Consider the following 22,474-nt stretch of genomic DNA (forward strand, 5'->3'; position numbering starts at 1 on the left):
AGCACAGCTAAGATGAATATACAGTTTTTTTAGGCAGACCGATTGGACCATCCATTGCCCTCTATGGAGAGGCGAGTGTAAATGGACATGTGTCCGTTTACATCCGCCGGCATCCATTCCGATCCTATCCGCAAAAAACAGACGGATGGGAGATGGCGTTCCCCATCTGTCTAGTGGATCGAATTGGATGCAAGTCAAATGTAGATGGCCAGGCGGTCTGTTTACATCCGACAGCCCATAGAGGAAAAGGGCTGTGTCTGTTCTACATTAACGGAGTGGACAAGGACCTGTCATCCACCAGCTCAGCAGGGCTGTGTGAAACAGCCCTTACTGGGTTGAAGAGATTGATTAACAAGAAATTCTGTCACTTTGCCTTGAATTTAAGATCCATGCTGTGTTATAGGTGTGTAAGAAAATTTAAGCAAAACTAAGAGACGTTGAATAAAAACAAAGACACTATCTAAAAAACAATCTCAAACATGAATTAGTATAAGAAAAATATTTATATATTTATATATATATGTATATATAATAAGAGTGACTTCCATAGGAAATAACACACTGGGATTCAGGGTTTGGGGTTGTTACAGGAGGAATACAATTGCCATACATAGTATATACATACCAATCAGAAGCTGAAAATCTGACTCCAGGCACATTGTTATTTTCTGGTGTCAAACTATGAAACTTGTTAAAACTGAAATGAAACTAAACACTTTCACCTTGTGGCTAGATCCTTTGAGAAGGCAATTAATTACAGTCAGTGCAATGTAATGTAATTGATGACTCCAGCACTGATACAAGTATATGGTGAATTATGCTGGCAAAAAAAATACTTAATGGGGAAAGGAGGTAGCACAGTTATCTTACAAAATTAGGTTTTTCAAAGTCTGGAAAAATAGCACAATAAAAATGCTAATGAGATTACCACAGGTTTAAAAGTAATGAAAATACAGTGTTGTTGGACAGTGCAATTCCAATTTTCGACAAGGACTCTCGCTCACAGTGTTTAACAGACAGTATTTACGGCAAAGCTTGGTCACATAAGGATTTGTCAAAGGTCATGCTTGTACTAACAGTCCACATCAAAGCTGTGCCACAATAGAAAGAGAAAGAATCAGATACAGTCTCTTAAAAAGTGAAGTATCGAGCAAACCATTCCTGGCGTTGCGGGTCTGGTGATGCCACCGGTGAAGTCTCATTCTGGGGAGGGCTAAATCCCAGAGAGAAAGGAAAAAAAACATTATAAAGTATAAAAGATGTACATATGGCACACAGGAGCTGCAAGAAGGCAGACTTAGTTACAACCTGCAAGCACAAAGAACAAGCCAAAATCCATACTGCTTCTTTTCCTTTAGATTGTCCTTGTGTGGCACCTCTGCACATCCACTACATTGCAATACATCAGCAGCGCAGGCTACCATAGGTCAGGAAATTCCTTTACATTAGATAAAAAAATGAAAATTCGTAATGGGTTATTTATCTGATTTGCCTTTGGTCTGTTTTGAAGCCCCTCTTTAAGTCTCCTTTTAATTAGAGCAATCACTTGTGAGAAGTATTATTACCAGAGCCACGTTCCACGGGAATGTGTTGAACAAGCACAGTATACTTCTCATCTGGTAAGTACAAAACACATTAAAGTATCAGACTAGGGACATTCAGTTCACTGATATTACCTGGCTGTGTCATGCAGTTATTATTTATAACAGACTTGAAACAACATATAAGTAGATTAATGTGGGGTTGAATGGAAGTGCTCATTTACATGTCCAACTGTACTGTGTTACATAGGGAGAAACTGCATGTTATTACTGAAGATCCACTAAACAGAAGTTTACTATACAACATTTCATTGTATATAAAGAAGCACACATGGACAATTCATTGGAGGACTTTATCATGTGCGGCATGCAAAATATTTATTAAGGACACATTTATATCCATGCTCATAAAAATATGTACTGTTGGAATAAACAAAACAAAACCATGTATGGTGTATTCAGTATTCTTTCCTGTATTTTTAAAGAAAAATATATTGCAAAAAAATATATGCATTATAATGTAATTGGATTTATATATTAAAACGTTTTACCAAGGGCATATTTAAAAAAGAAATAATATATTTTCTGACCATTCGCTGATTTTTCACCACTGGATAGCCACGCAAAGCTTTATCATATTTATAAAGTACACACTGGCCAAATTTGCTGTGGATATTAACTGGATGAAGTTATATTAGCCCAACATCTAGATTTCAAATTTTGTAAAAGGAAATCCAAGGTAAGACTTGGTTTATCTCATATAGCCCATTTTGCTTACAGTGGTTTTCAAACTTTTGCACTTACAACCAGAGACAATGGTCATATTTGTGCATTTCCAGACGATTTTGTTCCCACTTTTCAATAGAGAATAAGGACAGAAGCCTTGTTGGGTCTTTAGTTGCTATCAAGGCTGTCCCCCTCACTTTCTGTCTCAGTTACAATGGTTTTACCAGAGGTGTGGGAAAATCTGCTACAGAAACACAGACAAAAAGAAAAAGCTGAAGGATTTGAGCCTTCTCTACTAAAACAAAAAGTATTACTGTCTGTGCCTAGCGAAACCACTGTCCCCAAAACAGGAAGTGAGGGGAAAACTCTAAACAGAGTCCATCCAGACAGCAGTAAAAACCTGATGGGGCTAGTACTTTTTCCCCCATCTATTCAAAAATTAAAAAGGAAAAACCTTTGCCTGAACTTAAGCCTCGTACACACGGCCAGTATCTCGTCAGGAAAAAAAAAGCACTGACAATTGCGCGGTAATGTGACATGGCTCCCAAACAAAATTGGCATCCTTTTTTTCCCATAAATAGAGCATTCTTTTGGTGGTATTTGATCACCTCTGCGGGTTTTATTTTTTGCGCTATAAACAAAAATAGAGCGACAATTTTGAAAAAAATCAATATTTTTAACTTTTTGCTATAATAAATATCCCCAAAAAATATATATACATTTTTTCCCCTCAGTTTAGGCCGTCACGTATTCTTCTACATATTTTTGGTAAAAAAAATCGCAATAAGCGTTTATTGATTGGTTTGCGCAAAATGTACAGCGTCTACCAAATAGGGGATAGTTGTATTGCATTTTTAATAATAATAATTTTTTTTTCTAGTAATATCCGCGATCATTGATATTTATCATGACTGTGACATTATGGCAGACACATCGGACACTTTTGACACTATTTTGGGACCATTGTCATTTTTACAGCGAACAGTGCTATAAAAATACACTGGTTAGTGTAAAAATGACACTGGCAGTGAAGGGGTTAACCAGGAGGGGGCGCTGTAGGGGTTAAGTGTGCCCTAAGGGAGTGATTCTTACTGTGGAGGGGCGTGGCTGGACATGTGATGTCACTGATCGTCGTTCCCTCTGACAGGGAACAGACGATCATTGACAGGCTCACTAGGAAGCACGGGGAGAGGTTTGTTTACACTGACCTCTCCCCGTTCTTCAGCTCTGTGACCCGAACGCGGGACACCGGCGGCAATCGGGTCCGCTGTTCCCGCGGGGACGGTCACAGACAAGAGGACCGGGTCACGAGCGCGGCGCCATTTTGTCAACGTATATCGTTGTGCGGCGGTCCTCAAGCGGTTAAACACTTGCCGACCAGCCGCCGACGTTATGCGGTGGCAGGCCGGCTCTCCTGCGCAAATCGCTGTAGCTGTACGGTGGCTCGCGCTCGCCTATTACAGAGGCAGAATAGGGAACTGCCTTTGTAAACAAGGTGATTCCCCGTTTTGACAGGTGACATGACAGGGATCTACGGTTCCCAGTGATCCCTGGCAGCCCATCCCCCCTACAGTTAGAACACAACTAGGGAACACAATTAACCCCTTTGATCTCCCCTAGTGTTAACCCCCTCCCTACCAGTGACATTTACACAGTAATCAGTGTCACTGGTCCCAAAAAAGTGTCAAAAGTGTCCGATCTGTCTGCCGCAATGTTGCAGTCCCACCAAAATCACAGATATTGGCCTAAACTGATGAATGCATTTGTTTTTTTATATATTTTTTGGTGGATATGTATTATAGCAAAAAGGAAAATATTTTTTAAAAATTGTTGCTCTTTGTTTATACCGCAAAAAATTAAAAGCGCAGAAGTGATTCAATACCACCAAAAGAACGCTTTATTAATGGGAAAAAATGGACGTAAATTGTGTTTGGGTACAATATTGCACGACCGCGCTATGGTCAGTTAAAGTGACGCAGTGCCGTATCGCAAAAAATGGCCTGGTCATTAAGGGGGCAAATCCTTCCAGGACTGAAGTGGTTAAAGTGGTCTTCACTCTAAAGCCTAGTATACACGGGCCAAATTGGCAATATTGGCCAATTCAACAAAAACCGGGCAACTATCGGCCAGTTCAACAGAAGCCAGCTTCTGTCAGATGAGCATGCTGGAAAATCAGCAGCCAACCTGCTCCTGACTAGCACTCTCAGCATGCCCCTGCCAGAAAACAATAGCTCAGCAGAGGAAATTGCTGTACTAACATCGGATAGTTAGCACAGTGGCTCCGCCTGCAGCTGACAGTTTTCTTTCCGTTACAACTAATAATGTGTACTAGGATTTAAGAAGGACTTCCATCCTATCCACTCCTCCTCCCCTCCACTGCCTGATTAGTAGCATTTGTTTTATGTCACTCACTCAGGCGATTTTATGTGCAATGTACTCCCTTTGCTTATTGGGATATGTACGTCCCAGTAGGCAAAGCATTTCATTTACAAAGGTGAAGGGGGCAGGCCACTGCTGCATCATCAGGAAGCATGTCGGCTGAACCAGGAAGAGCAAAGCGTGGGCCTAATGTCATAATCAATATGGCAGTGTGGGAATAAGAGGTGGCAGAGAACCAGAGGATCCCAGCGGAGCAATGCTGGATCCTCTGGACTGGTAAATATCGGTAATGGAAGCAACAGACCACCCGGTAAGTGGTGAGGGGGGGGGGGGTTGGCGCGCAACAATCCTATTTAAAGTTTAACCTACAAAAAAAAATAACTCAGACAGGTAGGTAGGATTTTTATGATAGAAGAAACTCCACTGGTAGAGTTGCCACTTGTCTGTGTTAGACCCGGAAAATCCAGATTTTTAATGATGTGTCCAGGTTTGCCTGTAGGGGGCCCCAACATACATGGGGACTCATACAGCAGGTTAATCTGTGCGGTGGGGCGGGGGGGACAATTACAGAGGAGACAAAAGGGAAGGGAGAGAGAGGTGCCAGGTAGCCGCTGGTGCAGTAGTTTTTCTTAAATGAAATGTTTAAAAAAAATCTGTATTGCACCCACACATGTCAAAGCGGTAGGCGTGTCAGAGTTTGAAGTCCACTGTCAGCATTCTCCCGAACCATGCTGCTGTGATTGCTAGAGGAAGCCGATACAAGGATAAAGAGTATCGAAAAACTCCAGTGAACTGTTAGATGAGCTGTCAGATGGGACACTAACCAGTCAGAACATTTTGGAGGCTTAACCACGCCTCCATCATCAGAGGCTGACAGTTCACTGGAGTTTCCGGCGGGTGTGTATCCTTGTACTGGCTTTCTCCAGCGATTCAGCAAGCATGGATCTGGAGAATGCTGACAGTAAACTTCACAGACTGACATGCCTTTCACTCCGATATGTGTGCAATACAGATTGTTTTTATAGTTTTCATTTAAGTAAAATTACTGCACCAATGACTACCTGGCGCCTTACTCTCCCTTCCCTTTTGCCTCCTCTGTAATTGTCCCCCCGCCCGATCCCCCTGCTGTCTCAGTTCCCCTGTGAGCTGGGGCTCCCTACAGGAGGTCTGGTGGTACCCCCTGTCGGTGGCCCTGGGGGTATTGGGAGGAAAGGGAATTTGTGCTGGTAGGGAAAGATGATTTGTAGGAGGGGGTTGGTATAAGTGCTGGGATGAGAAGTAAAGGGGGGATTTTGGGTATGGTGGGGGGGGGGGGCATGTGTTGTGGAAGGGGGAAGAAGTTTTGTTTTAGGGGGGGTTGTTTTGGGAGGGAGAGAATTGATTTTTGCTGGTGGGGGGTGGAGGGTGAGTATAAAGATTAGTGCTGGATTTTTTTTGCAGGAGAGGGAATGGGGATTTTTGATGAAAAAGTAAAGTGGGGGAGAGTATTGCTCGCGGAGGGAATTTTGCACTCTTCTTACCACTACACTATGCGTTACACACCCCTGGCTTCTGCACTATTTTTGTTTTGTAGTCCTAATATGCATTACACACCCTTGTCTCCTGCATTCTGTGCATAAGACGCACAGGCTCCATTCACACGTAGGCATTCCTGATCACGGCGGAACCGTTGTGATTCTGCCTGCAATTCCTGAAATGCTGCAAATCGCAGCATTCGCTCGCGATCCCGTTACTTTCCCCAATCGGGTGCAATTTTGCTATTAATGTCTCCCGACAAATCGCATTAAATTCACGCAAACTGATCTGCAGGACGCCTGTCGCCCAAATGAAGTTCTGAAACTTCTTTTGGGCGACAGGCATCCTGTGATTCTGTTTTTCCTAGGTGTTAATGGAGCCACAATTTGGCCACACTCACTGTTTGTTTACTGTGGTGCACTAAGCTGTATTACTACTCTCCTTGGGGCACCCAAAAGTGTCCCAGGTCTTTTAAATCTTACAGTGTATACTAAGAGATAAAAAAAACACGCCGTGCGACATTAAAGTGTTCGGGTTTGGCTTGAAGAAAAGGTGACAACCCTTCCTACTGGTCTCTTCTGACATAACTGTTTCTCCGCTCTCATCAGCATCAATGTACACTGAGCCACGCAAGCCCAGCTTAGCATACATTTATGGCACCACTGTGTGCTATTATGATGTGATTCCCATTCGCACACACAAGAGTATTGTCATCACAGCCTGGCCATTTAAGTGGCAGAACATCCTAAAACAGCGCAATGCTGAAGGGGATCATTTTAGAAGTAAGTTTGCCATAATGTACTAATTTGTTGTGCATACTAGCATATTATGGCTAACAGCTATTGAGAGCTCATTTAAAAAGAAATGCAGAGTTAAATTCCACTTTAAGTGGTAGTAGATCCAAGAACAACATTTTTATAATTTGCAGCTTACCATTCCTTAAATGTGTTGGCTTCATTAGTTTTGCTTTTTATCCTTTATTTTCACCTGGTTATCTAGTCAGTAACATACTTTCTGTCTTAAGGCCCGTACACACGATCGGATATTCCAACAACACTGGTCCGACAGACGTGTTTTATCGGACATTCCGACAGTCTGTGTGCTCCATCGGACAATTGTTGTCGGAATTTCCGACAACAAATGTTGGCTGTGCACGCTCTCAAATTTGGTCTATTAAAAGAAGTTGCAAAATTACGGTACATACTTACTGGCTGACTCAACAGATGAAAAAGGGAAAAACCCAAAGAAAAGAAACTAATGCAGTCACCACATCTAAGAAATGGTAATCTAAAATATATATACAATGCTGTGGAACAGTATTTGCCCCCTTTCTGTTTGTTTTTTTTTGCATATTTGTCACACTTAAATTAATCAGATCATCAAACTAATTTTATTATTACACAAAGATAACCCAAGTAAATACAAAATGCAGTTTTAAAATGATGGTTAAATTTATTATGGCAAAAAAGCTGTCCAAACCTGCCTGGCTTTATGTGAAATAGTAATTGCCCCATAAACCTAATAACTGGTTGTGCCACCCTTGGCGGCAACAACTGCAATCAAGAGTTTGCTCTTTGACATTGCTATGGAGCAATTCTGGCCCACTCTTGGAGGGTTTTCCAGCATGAACGGCCTGTGTAAGGTCATGATACAGCATCTCAATTGGATTTAAGCCCTGGCTTTGACTAGGCCACTCCAAAACCTATATTTTGCTTTGTTTGAACCATTTGGAGGTGGACTTGCTGTTGTGTTTCGGATCATTGTCCTGCTCCATAACCCAAGCGCACTTGAGGGTGAGTTCACGAACTGATAGCCAGACATTCTCCTTTTGGATTTTCTGGTAGAGCTCAGAATTCATGGCTCCATCAATTATGGTAAGTCATGGGTCCTGAAGCTGCAAAGCAGCCCCAGACCATCACGCTACCACCACGTGTCTGACTGTTGATATGATGTTCTCGTTATGAAATGCTGTATAAGTTTTATGCCAGATGTAACGGGACGCACACCTTTCAAAACGTTTAATTTTTGTCTCATCAGTCCACAGAATATTTGCCTAAAATTCTTGAGGATAATCAAAATGTTTTTTGGTAGATGTGAGCTGAACCTTTGTGTTCTTTTTGGTCAGCAGTGGCTTTGGCCTTGGAATTCTCCCTTGAATGCCATTTTTGCTCAGTTTTTTTCTTATTGTTGAATCATGAACACTGATCTTACCTGAGGCAAGTGAGGCCTGCAGTTCTTTAGATGTTCTTTAGATGTTGTTCTGGGTTCTTTTATAAACTCCTGGATGAGTCGTCGTCATGCTCTTGTAGTAATTTTTGTAGGCCGGCCACTCCTGGGAAGGTTCACTGTTCGTGGTTCACTGGAGTTCCAAAGCCTTAGAAATGGTTTTGAAACCCTTCCTAGACCGATACATGTTTGTTTTTAATCTGTTCTTGATTTTTCTTTAGATAATGTGTGGCTTTTTGTGATCAGTTAGCATGCTTTACTTTATCAAGCAGCTCCTATTTATGTGATTTCTTGATTCAACAGGTCTGGTAGTAATCAGGCCTGGGTGTGGCAAGTGAAATTTAACTCAGCATTCCAAAAAAATGTGGTTAATCACAGTTCATTCATGATTCAGCATGGGAGGGGGCAAATACTTTTTCACATAGGGCCAGGCAGGTTTGAACAGCTTTTCTTCCCTTAATAAATGAAATAATAATTTAAGAACTGCATCTTGGATTTACACAGGTAATCTTAAAATAAGTATGATAATCTGAATCATTTAAGTGTGAGAAATATGCAAAAAATATACACACACACATCTATTTAATTTTTTTGTTTAATACCACATAGTTTTTTTTAAGTATACCTCCAAATAATCTGAAACTTTTTTGAAGCATTTTAAAACAAAATATATGAATTATATGTGTATCACTAGAGGGTGCTCAAGCATCCACATAATAAATAACAGTTACGTGACATTTTCTAGCAAAGACATTCGTTTGTATCTAAGGCAGAGAAAAAATAAAACACAGCTATGATTTTATGTAAGACATGTGGAAAGATAATTTACACGACAGGCATTTAAGAAAAAAATAGATAATATAGGAAAGAAAACTCTCAACACCAGTAACGTGCATATAAAATGGTTTCAATAAATATGTATACAAGCATGCAAAGGCATTGCAAGTGCACAGAAAAAATAGATACAGAAGGATAACAAAATGCAACACAGCCCACAGTCTATACAATGCACTTAGCAAACACGGACATGAGTACAGTACATGCTCAAAAAAAGGAGCACTATAAAGAGGTTGCAGAAGCCATAAAAAATAAATCAAAGGCTATAGCTGCAGTTTAGCACTCTCATGACCAGTGACAGTTGGGCTGGCGAGGCAGTGCTCACCTCAAAAAGGTCTTGGCCTCTTTGGGTGGTACAGGATGTGGCAGAGGCTTGCTGCTGTTGAACTCAATATCGTGGATGGGTGAATTTGGAATGGGCTCCAGGCGCGTAGGGTGTCCGTTTCCCATTACGGCAGTCTCCACTGCACTTAGGTTAGGGGAACTCACAAACCTGTTTGCAGACTTATCATTCTTCTTCTTTTGCTGTTTTGAAAACAAGTAAGGCATTTAAAACTACACTATAGTCAACTCAATGGGTATGTGTGTATGAAAGAACATACAAGCTTACAGGCAGCATTATTATACGTTTTTGTCATTTTTTTTTATTTGTTAGCAAAAAAAAGTAATTTCACTTATGGGATTAATTCTATTTTGGGAAGATACTGGCAGGTTAATCCACCTATTAACAAGTCTATATCTCTTGGTCATTTTGGTGGCGATACCTATACACATGGTTTCAAGGTCCACCCATCTGCCATGGTGGTTATGAAGGGTCAGCAATCTTTCTGTTGAATAAATTTACTTTGCTACAGTGCAACAATTTAGAATAAGTAGATATGTAGACCAGTACTGGGTACTTCACTGCTAACCCATGACCAAATTATCAGTATTGGGTGGACTATACTCTTAACATGGGCCTTATATCAAAAGACATTATGTTAAATAGTTAAACTTTAATTTCCACAAAGCTACTAACCTCTTTTGGGGGTCCAGGGCGTACCATGAGGATATGCATTTTGTCATTTTATCTTCTTGGTATATTCAAACAGATTTTTTTATAGCTTCAGTTATCTGCCCATTATGCTAGGCAACCATGGCTCCAATCTCCTTATAATAAACCAGAGAGAAATACAGTAGCATTCTGGTCGCACTGGAATGCCGCGTACACACGATCGGTCAAACCCATGAGAACGGTCTGATGGACCGTTTTCATCGGACCAAACCGATCGTGTGTGGGCCCCATCGGTTATTTATCCATAGGTTAAAAAAAAGCAATCTTGTTTTAAATTTAACCGATGGATACCTAACCGATAGAAAAAAAAACGATCGTTTGTAGGCACAACCATCGGTTAAAAATCCACGCATGCTCAGAATCAAGTCGACGCATGCTTGGAAGCATTGAACTTCGTTTTTTTCAGCACGTCGTTGTGTTTTACGTCACCGCGTTCTGACACGGTCGTTTTTTTAACCGATGGTGTGTTGGCACAACTGACCATCAGTCAGCTTCATCGGTTAATCAATGAAAACGGTCCATCAGACCGTTTTCATCGGATGGACTGATCGTGTGTACAGGGCTTTATAGTCATCCCTGGCTCTCATGGAGAACTCTTTTGGCCCTTTTTCTTTAAATAAGGATGCCATTAGCAAAGCCCATACAGGAAGCAATTATGTTATGGAGCCATTGTTAAATAGGTAACGGGGCAAACAGCTTTGACATTACCATTGCATTACTTAAAACATGCAAAAGAAAAGAAACCATGTCCTATGATATTTCCAGTATGCACTAAAATCTTCATGAATGAAAAAAAAACAAGTACACTTTCTGCCTCATGTTCTACTCCCCTATTTTAAAGCTTATAAACTGATGTTTTAGGTTTTTAATTATGTATATAAAATATTTATTTTAGAAATTCACATAGAATACAGGGGTTACCCATGAAACTTTTGTCACAGAACATTAGCTTTTTAAAGAGAGCACAGCAGAAGCCGCCTCTCTGCAATTGAAAGTTTGTACATGCAGAGAATTGGGAGTAGCTTAATAAATTGAACTTTGTGTATTAGAGGCTTTATCAGCAAATTGTTAAAGATTAGTCTGTTCAACATTTGAAAAGAAGCCTGCTGCTTCACCTACTAGCTGGAAATGTAAGCTACTCCCTCAAGGATCAATGCCCAGGGCTGCCAATAATTTACATAGCCACCATGCATTGCATTGCTTGATTTGGGCCAAAGAGAATGCTTGTTCTGCACTGTAAATAAACAGAGAATCTTCTGTCGTTTGTGGCTGCTGGTTTTCTTGGTTTTGTTTCCATAGTTTTGAAGCAGTTTTGAAGCAAAAACCACGTAAAAACTGTTTTATTAGATAATACTTATCTGTCCTGTTCAGTTGTTGTGCGTATTAGGGATGAGCCGAGCAACCCCCGGTTTGGTTCGCAGCAGAACATGCGAACAGGCAAAAAATTTGTTCGAACTCTCGAATACGGTTAAAGTCTATGGGACGCGAACATGAAAAATCGAAAGTGCTAATTTTAAAGGTTAATATGCAAGTTATTGTCAAAAAAAGTGTTTGGGGACCTGTGTCCTGCCCCAGGGGACATGTATCAATGCAAAAAAAAGTTTTAAAAACTGCAGTTCTTTCGGGGGCAGTGATTTTAATAATGCTTATAAGTGAAACAATAAAAGTGAAATAGTCCTTTAAATTTCGTACCTGGGGGGTGTCTATAGTATGCCTGTAAAGTGGCAATTTTTTCCAGTGTTTAGAACAGTCCCTGCACAAAATTAAATTTCTAAAGGAAAAAAAGTAATTTAAAACTACTCGCAGCTAATGAATTGTCGGGTCCCGGCAATGCAGATAAAAGTCATTGAAAAAAAACGCATGGGTTCCCCCCCAGTCCATTACCAGGCCCTTTGGGTCTGGTATGAATATTAAGTCGAACCCCAAACCAAAATAATAAAAAAAATGTGTGGGGGTCCCCCCCAAATTCCATACCAGGCCCTTCAGGTCTGGTATGGTAAAAACACCATTTTACCGGTGAACCTCCGCTTTAAGGGGAACCCTGCGCCAACGGGAAACCCCTGTTGCCGCAGAGGGGGGTGGGGTCACCCGTGACGCCACCCGGAAACCTCCGGAAACCCCGTTGTGTCAAAGGGGGTGGGGTCACCCACGCACGTCACAGGTGGCCCCACCCTCAGCTATTTAAGAGCTGTCACGGCGAGTCTCGCATCATTTGGCAGGCGTCTCCCATAGAGGCAGAATCGATCGTGGCGGCGTGTATCATCGTGGAAGGATTACATCGCTGGATTTTTTTTATTTTTTATTAAAGGACTTGTCCCAAGCTGTGTTTTTTTTACAATTTTTTTTACTTTTTGGGTGAAATGGTAGGGATTTAATGTACCCGTTACCAATTCAGATAGGGGGGGCCAGGATCTGGGGGTCGCCTTTGTTAAAGGGGGCTTCCAGATTCCGATAAGCCCCCCCCACAACCACCGGGAAAGGGTTGTGGGGATGAGGCCCTTGTCCCCATCAACATGGGGATATCCTTCCCATGTTGAGGGCATGTGGCCTGGTACGGTTCCTGCGGCCTGCCAGGTTGCGTGCTCGGATAAGGGTCTGGTATGGATTTTTGGGGGAACCCAACGCCATTTTTTTTATTTTGGCACGGGGGTCCCCTTAAAATCCATACCAAACATGAAGGGTCTGGTATGGATTTTGAGGGGGACCCCTACGCCATTTTAAAGAAATATGGCGCAGGGTTCCCCTTAATATCCAAACCAGACCTAAGGGCCACACATTTTTTATTTATTTTTTGGTTCGGGGTTCCCCTTAATATTCATACCAGACCCAAGGAGCCTGGTAATGGACTGGGGGGGAACCCATGCCGTTTTTTTCAATACATTTTATCTGTATTGCCAGGACTCGACAATTCATTATAGCCACGAGTAGTGTGTGATGTCATTTTGTGCAGGGACTGTTCTAAATACAGGAAAAATGCGCCACTTTACAGGCATACTATAGACACACTCCAAGTACGAAATGTAAAGGAATATTTCACTTTTATTGTTTTACTTTATTAAAATCACTGCTCCCGGAAAAACTGATGATTTTAAAACTTTTTTTTTGCATTGATACATGTCCCCTGGGGAAGGACCCAGGTCCCCAAAAACTTTTTTATGACAATACCATGCATATAAGCCTTTAAAATTAGCATTTTTGATTTTTCATGTTAGTGTCCCATAGACTTTAACGGGGTTCCGCGGCTTTCGAACTTTCTCCAAACTCAACATATTGTTAGGTGTTCGCCTGAACACCCGAACAACCAAAGTTCGGCCCAAACTTTTGCTCGGGCCGAACCGTTCGCCCATCCCTAGTGCATATGATACAGTAATTTAGCAAAACTGGAAAACAGGTTTATATGCAACATAAATGATCTCTAGTTGTTGTTACCTGTAATGCTGTTAACCATTTCTTAACAACAACTGGATCTCTGTAGCTTTATGAAAAATAAAAGCATACATTTTTGGAAATCAGCTTTTACTAAATTATCTAATGAGCTTTTGGCATTTGTATATATAGGTTTACTTGTATTTTTATAGGGCAGAAGCACTGGTTACAACTGTAGCATAAGTTGTATCAGGTTTAGGTACATAGCAAAAAATAGGAGAATGTAAAGATCCTAATTACATGGATGAGAGATCTGCGCATACATACAGTATCTTTAAAAAGCATACAAAACAGAGTAGAATATATTTTACCTTGGTGCTTGAAAGGGCGCATGAAATTAAAATGTTATGCCGCGTACACACGACTGTTTTTCGAGTTGTAAAAAATGAAATTTTTTTATGTCATTAAAAACAATTGTGAGTGGGCTCCAGAGCATTTTTCATGATGTAAAAAATGGGCATTAAAAATTTCGAACATGCTCTAATTTTTCACGTAGTTTTTAACGTTGTCGTTTTTTACGTCATAAAAAATGGTCGTGTGTGGGCTTTAACGACGTGAAAAAAACATGCATGCTCAGAAGCAAGTTATGAGACGGGAGCGCTCGTTCTGGTAAAACTACCGTTCGTAATGGGGTAAGCACATTCATCACGCTGTAACAGACTGAAAAGCATGAATCATCTTTTACTAGCACAAAATCAGCTAAAGCAGCCCAAAGGGTGGCGCCATCCGCATGGAACTTCCCCTTTACAGTGCCGTCGTACGTGTTGTACGTCACCGCGATTTGCTAGAGCATTTTTTTTTCACGATTGTGTGTAGGCAATGCCGTTTTAATGATCGGGTTAAATCGTTGTTTTTTTCTAGACCCTTAAAAACTTATTTTTTTACAACCCGAAAAACGGTCCTGTGTACGCAGCATTACATTACATTTTGAGAGTTGCATGTTTGTACTTTAACCTTAAGGCCCCTTTCACATGTTAAGCACCTGTCCGTTTTTCAGGTGGATCCGAGTGGGCCACCCATTGACTCCTATGGGCAGGTGGATTGTCAGCAGAGATGTGTCCGCTGACAACCGTCTACCATCCGATCAAGACAGACATCTAACGATATGTTCGCCATCCGTCTGGTGGATCGAATCAGATGAAAATGGACATGCTGCCATTTTCATCCGATTTCCCCATAGAAATCAGCGGGGCTCTGACAGGTCCCTCCCTGCTCAGTGAACAGAGGCGGACCTGTCATCCACCTCTCAATCAATGGAGAGATCCCCCGGTGACCTAGCGGAGCCCGCTCAGCGGATCTGCCCCATATCAAAGGGGCCTAAGATTTGTCTACAAAAGCTCTTAAGCTCAACTGTGCATTCCCTCTTATCACCTGCAGAGTTTAAAGAGACAAATTACACCAATGTTTAGTTCAGGGATTCCCCAACTGGGTACTTAACTTATTAGGAAGCAATTTGTTAGCAGTTCAGGATGCAACTAATTGGAGGCAAAGGCTTAGTTGCTTAAGAGTACCGTTTAGACACTTATTGCTCTAAGGTGTCAGTACTGTCTCCTTACTTATTAACCGCTTGCTGACCATGAAACGCTGATATACGTCGGCAGAATGGCATGACTGCACAAAGCATCGTTTATATACGTTGCTTTGAATTCCGCACCATGCGGGTGCGCCCCTGCCGCGAGCTCCGTGACCATGCCTGTGGGATGAGCAGACTCTATGTCCGCCGGTGTCCTGCAATCATGTCACGAAGCTGCAGAACAGCTGGGTGCCTGTTTAAGCGAGCCATTTCCCTGTTCTGTCTTGTGACAGGACACTGATCTACTGCTCCCTGTCATTGGGAGCAGTGATCAGTGTCGTGTCACTGGTAGCCCAGCCCCCACACAGTTAGAATCTCTCCCTAGGACACACTTAACCCCTTCCTTGCCCCCTAGTGGTTAACCCCTTCCCTGCCTGTGTCATTTACACAGTAATCAGTGCATTTTTGTAGTACTGATCGCTGTATAAATGACAATGGTCGCAAATTAGCGTCAAAAGTGTCCGATGTGTCCGCCATAATGTTGCAGTCATGATAAAAATCGATGATCGCCGCCATTACTAATAAAAAAATATAATAAAACTGCCATAAAACTATCCCCTATTTTGTAGAGGCTATAACATTTGAGCAAACCAATCAATATACGCTTATTGCATTTTTTAAACCAAAAATATGTAGAAGAATACATATCGGCCTAAACTGAGGAGAAAAAAGTTTTTTTATATATTTTTTGGGGATATTTATTATAGCAAAAAGTAAAAAATATTGCTTTTATTTTCAAAATTGTCGCTCTTTTTTTGTCTATAGCGCAAAAAAAAAAAAAACACAGAGATGACCAAATACCACCAAAAGAAAGCTCTATTTGTGGGGAAAAAAGGACGTCAATTTTGTTTGGGTGTAACGTTCCACGACCGCTTAATTGTCAAAAAAAAAATGGCCCTGTCATTGGGCAGCCAAAACCTCCAGGGCTGAAGTGGTTACAAAACATTTCAGCTAAGGTTATAGCTACTAAAAGCAGTCTGGTGCACAGACTATTTTTTACTAAACTGTTTTTACAATGTTTACATATTATATATTGTTTTCAAATTCGCTTCAGTTGGGCTAACGTGTGACTCTATACAAAATGTAATTAATTGTTAGGCCTCATGCACACTGCTGCTTCTTTACTCACCTTTAAGAGCTTTTGGCGTTTTTTTTTGCCAAAGCCCCTCAACTCAACTCAAGAAAAGCCTATGGCCCAGATTCACGTACGACTTACGCCGACGTATCTTCTGATACGCCGCGTAAGTTCTAGGATTAGCCGTCGTATATATGCGCCTTATTCTTGAAACAAGATACGCATGAATTTTGGCTTGATCCGACCAACCTAAGTCTCCTACGCCGACGTATCTTGGGTGCATTTTTACGCTGGCCGCTAGGGGCGCTTCCATTGATTTACGCGACGAATATGTAAATGACCTAGATACGCCGATTCACGAACGTACTTGCGCCCATCGCAGTAAGCTACTCCGTTAACGTAAGGCGTACGTCCAGCGTAAAGTTATCCCAGCTAAAGCAGTGGTAAGTCATGTTAGGGTATGGACGTCGAAACAGCCGTCGTATTTTACATCGTTTACGTAAGTCGTACGTGAATGGGGCTGGGCGTAGGTTACGTTCACGTCGTACGCATTGAGCCGTCGTATCTTAGGGAGTATATGTGACGTGATTATGAGCATGCGCGCGCCGTTCTTTCGGCCATTCATTTACATGGGGTCACGGTTAATTTTAATACAACTCGCCCACTACCTTCCTAATTTAAATTAGGCGGGTTTACGCCGGCCCATTTACGCTACACCGCTGTAACTTAGGGAGCAAGTGCTTTGTGAATACTGGTCTTGCCTCTCTATGTTACGTCGGCGTAGCGCATATGAGATGCGCTACGCCCGCTCAAAGATACGCCGCTGTACGTGAATCTGGCCCTATGTGTCCATGCACACATAGGCTTTTAATAGAGTTTAGAAGCAATAGAGTTTAGAGGCAGTCAAAGCTCCTCTACTGAACGCAGAAAAATGGCATTCAGGAGAGGAGATTTTGTGCGTACAAAAATGCACCTAAATGCGCCTAAACACACTTCAGCATTTATTCATTTCAATGGCCAGAATAAATAAAAATTCTGGCCAATGAAATAAACTCCCAAACACCAGATTTTGCTATACCCGCCTAAACTGGTTTTAAAAAAAATGCAGGATAGTTTTTCATAAATTTTCTCCTGTCAGGAGAAACAGCATTTATAATAAGTCAGTGTGCATGAAGCCAGTTAGATTAGAACTCCTGTCAGTCTTTTATTGCTGCTTGTGCACCGTTAAGGGAAATTTGCCCTAACTTACTGTGTGGTCTCGAATCTCTGCCAGGTTCTCATCTGGTTGATTTTGCTTGTCAAAAGGAAAAGACTATATGAACCCAGGAAGCCATGAACAATAATGTAATATATTGCAGTCTACTAGTCCTGAAATGTGGGGGGCTACAGCAGGGGCGTACCTAGAGCATTTGGCACCCGGGGCGGATTCTATATCTGGCACCCCCCACTTTAAAATGTAAAAACACCCCACTGTGCTCCCTGCATATCTCTGTACCCCCAATATCTCTTTGTCACTACTGTGTACCCCTTCTCCACAACTGCACCTCTGGACCCCTTTATATTACCAAGCCGCTCGCAGCTCTGGACCCATTTACACTACACAGCACCCCACACAGGTCTGGAACCCTGCACATTACACATTGCCCCCCCCCAGTTCAGAACCCCTGCACATTACACATTGCCCCCCTCCCCAGTTCAGAACCCCTGCACATTACACATTGCCCCCCCAGCTCGGGACCCCTGCACATTACACATTGCCCCCCAGCCCTGGACCCCTGCACATTGCCCCCACCCCAGCTCTGGACCCCTGCACATTGCCCCCCAGCTCTGGACCCCTGCACATTGCCCCCCACCCCCAGCTCTGGACCCCTGCACATTGCCCCCCACCCCCCGCTATGGACCCCTGCACATTGACCCCCACCTAGCTCTGGACCCCTGCACATTGCCCTCCACCCCCAGATCTGGACCCCTGCACATTGCCCCCCACCCCAGCTCTGTACCCCTGCACATTGCCCCCCACCCCCCGGTATGGACCCCTGCACATTGACCCCCACCCAGCTCTGGACCCCTGCACATTGCCCCCCCCACCCCCAGATCTGGACCTCTGCACATTGCCCCCACCCCCAGCTCTGGACCCCTGCACATTGACCCCCACCCAGCTCTGGACCCCTGCACATTGTCCCCCACCCAGCTCTGGACCCCTGCACATTGTCCTTTCCTACCTTCCTGGGGCATGCATGCAGAGGGGGAGACAAATCAGCACAGAACAGAGGACCGGAACTGCTGGAGTTAACTTTTCATATTAACAATGCTAATGATGCTGTCCTCTCTCCAGCTCTGCACACTGTCTCTCTCCCCTGCTGTGAGGTGTAATGTGCGGCGGCCAGAGCTGAGTGCTAGTCAGCCGGGTACTGTCTGCACACTGGCACCCTGCCACAGCTCACCTCTCACTCTCCTGCCCTGGATGTCACAGCGCTGAGTCCCGCCGCTGCTGCCTGTCGCCCGGCTTCACTCGCAGAGGGCGGGGGGGGGGGGGGTGCCAGGCTGACACCACCTAATGTGTGGCACCTGGGGTGGAACGCACCCCCGCCCCCCGGTACACCCGTGGGCTACAGTAAAGTTTCATTGTCCACATTTTCAGCAAGTACAGAAAATAGCTGTTCGTCTTGCCAAAATGTAGTGCCTGTGAAGGTTTGGAAGCTTTGAGAGCGGCAATCCTTTTCTCAAAATGTAAAGCATAATGTTATGGGTTAAGGACTAAGCTGCAATATATTTTTGTTTTTGGGTTTAGATATGCTTAAAATAGCTAATGGAAAGATAAAATGATTGTTCTCCTTAAGACTGCATAGCAAAATGTTGTACATTTTTTTAATCATTGGTGGTATTTGTCAAAATACTGTCCCATCTATGGCTATCAATGCAAAAACAGGAGTTCAAAAATAGATTCAAATGTGTACATTCAATTTTAGCAGAAATTCAGGAGTTAATATATCCAATGTACACATTGCTGTTAAGTACCTTTACTAAGGGATTGATAACGCCAACATTAGGACTTGCATTAAACACTTTGTTGAAGTTGGTCTCTCGGTTGACTAATTCTAGTTGATAGAATTTCTTGTCTTCCTGTTAAAAGAAAAAGGTTATTCTGACTGTGCTTCTTTCACGCAGCTTTGCATGTCCAGATAATTGCTTTCAAACACTTCACTTATTAATATTTTAAGCATAAAGTGTTCGTTTGTAAATGCCGTTTTGTTTAATAATTGATTAAATCAGTTATAATTTATGAACTTTAGAGTATTTAAAGATCACTGAATTGTTAATGCCAATGGGTCTCAGAGGTAGCGATTTGGAAATTGTTTTGTTAAAGGAAGTAAACACTGAAATTGCTCACAATTAGTTTCTTGATAAGTTGATCCCGCTCAGCAACCATGTCCTTTAATTCAGAGATGATCTGCAGATCTTCTGGCCTGGATTCTCTGTTCTGGTATTTTTCCTCCATTTCTGTTAACCTTGAGTTTAGAAAAGCATGGTTTTACATAATTATCCTTAACATAATCTGAATGCTAAAGACAACGTTCACAGTACAGTACACACTTTTTATAAAAACAAAGATTGGTGCACTGATGGACAGAACAATACCATACATGTACTGGGAATTAATCCAAACCTATGTATCTGTATCCTTTATGAAAGACAATTTTTCTTACCAAATTGATGAAAAAGTACATGTGGTTTTTGTAATTCCACATAATTTGTAAATGTCCACATGAAAATTATGAAAACTGGAGAAAAACAGAATCTTTTGCTCAAAGTTACCAAAAATAATCTAAAGTTTGAATGGCTGATAGATGTAATATTTATGGTTTATTTATTTTTAAGTTCGCTTTTGCGCTTAAAAAATTACAGATGTAAGATTGTGGTAATTAGCACCAAGTTGCATACTTAGATGTACATATATACAAAGATGTGTAACTAGGATTACTTAACTCTGGGTACATGTTTTTTAAACCACAATTTCAGTCTCATTATATTTTGACCATGTTAGAACAGTACTCATCATATCAATAATGTAAACAACATGGGCATTTAAAGCCTTTTATGGTGATTTTGGCAAAAAGTCAGACCCTAACCTGGCCACCGATTACTGATAAATAAAGTCCAAGCTAGATCCTGAATCTGTGTTGGATGGCAGTGTGCGCTAGTCTGTAGTTTGCAGGAGACATATAATGCAGTGAAGTAGCAGTGGTAAGGATACGGGATCCCGAAACATAAATGAAGAATTGATGAGTCAATAGTGGAGCAGCTGACAAGTCGGATAATAGTAGTGGAGGAGCAATACCATACAACTGGCTACAGAAAATGCCACAGGAGCCCAAGAAATGTTTTAAGACCATGCTAACTTGATTAGAGGAAGTGCCACGCCAAAATTTGTCCAGATGCAGGTTTAAACTAAGATAAGATATAAGGTTTTACTACAAAGCCAACAAGCCTTATTTTTCAGCATGGTTGCACTTGTATGCAGAGATGCGAAAACAAGCCTTTGGCCAAAATGTTATATCAATGGCATATGCCCTCAAGCACCAACTGACTGAACAAGGAGTGCTAAAACTATGTATACTGTGTACCATAACAGTTTCTCATAGTTCACTAGTTAGGGCTCTATGTATAAAGCAGTAGTATCCATTAAGATGATCCAAACAACCAGTGGTTGCTCTTAAGAATTTTTTATTGAAAAACCACAGTGTACAAACACAGATAAAACCAGTTGACGCATTTCAGCCTACAAGGCATTAGTCATAACTACTTAAGTAAAGCAGTAGTATGCCCCCCCCCCCCAAAAAAAAAATACTGCACAATACATTTAAAAATCTCAATGGTGTATTTAACAAATATGAATTGCAGTGTGCTTGCTTTGGGGAGAAAGTGGAGCATTATTCAACAGGTGAGTAGAGCAGAAATAGATTCAGAAGGGAATAACACTGTTTCAATCTCATCAGAATCAAATACAAGATTTACCACTGTGACATCACTATAGATGGAACTCCAGGTCCAGGAAAACATTATTACTCAGTTAAAATACATATATATTTTTACTGTTTTACCTGAAAAAAGATTTATAATTCTGTACAGCTACTCTTTGATTTATACACCTTTGCTGCAGTGGACAGTGGGCAGTCAGCAAACCTCTCTACTACTTCATGGTTTAACATTAGTTTTTTTTCCTGCCACGTAAAGTGTTACTAAACCCAGTAATATGAAAATAGTTCACCCCACCCTGCCCACAGCTTATAACTATTCTTTTTACATTAAATACTGCCACTATATACCTTTTTGGATGATCCGCGCAGTTTCTCCAGTGCTGAAAGTTCAGGTAGGAGGAGATTTCCACTACAGTCTGCATACACGCCCACATGTGTGATGTCAATATTATGTGACCTGACTAGCTCTGAGAACAAGTAAATGTTCTCTTCAGCATACAAGACAAAACTGAGCATATGCAGGCCAGCTACCCTCCCTGTGCTAGCTGGCCTTCCCCAGATAGACAGTGCAGGAGTGGGAGGATCTGTGCATACAGAATAAAACCGCATTTTTAAACAATGCAGAGGACTAACTCCTTTAAGTTCCACAGTGAGTATAACAAGCATGCTATGCTGCATACACAGACTGATTGTACTGTTGTGGGTTTAGTAACACTTTAAGGCTGAGTTCACACATATGCAAATTGGATGCAGGTTTACTCGCATCCAATTCACTTGACAGAAGTGTGTGACCAGTTCTCAATGGAGCCAGTTCACACAGCTTTGGAATGGCTGTGGTCCGCATTTAAAAAGGGTTCTGTGCGTCTTTGGTGCCGATTCAGGTGCGAGTTCAGGCAAAACTTCAGACCTGATTCGCACCTGAATCGGTGAAGAGGGACGCACCGGACCCCGTGCTGTGAACCGCGTCCGCAGCATGTTTGAACCCAGCCTAATGCCGCGTACACACCATCACTTTATGTGATGAAAAAAAACGACACTTTCTGTGAAGTAAAAAATGACGTTTTTGAAACTTCAATTTTCAAAGACGAAGTTGCCTACACACCATCGTTTTCTCACAATGATCTTGCAAAGTGAGGTTACGTT

The 22,474-nt window shown here is 42.0% G+C and overlaps 1 protein-coding gene across 2 annotated transcripts in view; it reads right to left on the minus strand.

The window, feature by feature from the left end:
- Positions 1–488: 488 nt before the first annotated feature.
- Positions 489–22,474, minus strand: part of FAM184A (family with sequence similarity 184 member A) — a 307,530-nt gene continuing 285,544 nt past the window's right edge. For both annotated transcript variants that reach the window (XM_040350321.1, XM_040350320.1), the window contains 4 exons: positions 19,744–19,861; positions 19,371–19,475; positions 9,550–9,749; positions 489–1,213 (listed from right to left, as the gene is read on the minus strand). In XM_040350321.1, the coding sequence (XP_040206255.1) occupies positions 1,132–1,213; positions 9,550–9,749; positions 19,371–19,475; positions 19,744–19,861 (505 nt within the window). In that variant the 3' untranslated portion in view covers positions 489–1,131. The remainder of the gene's footprint in view (positions 1,214–9,549; positions 9,750–19,370; positions 19,476–19,743; positions 19,862–22,474) is intronic.

The sequence above is a fragment of the Rana temporaria genome, chromosome 4 (assembly GCF_905171775.1).
Source record: "Rana temporaria chromosome 4, aRanTem1.1, whole genome shotgun sequence".
Classification (NCBI taxonomy): Eukaryota; Metazoa; Chordata; class Amphibia; order Anura; family Ranidae; genus Rana; species Rana temporaria.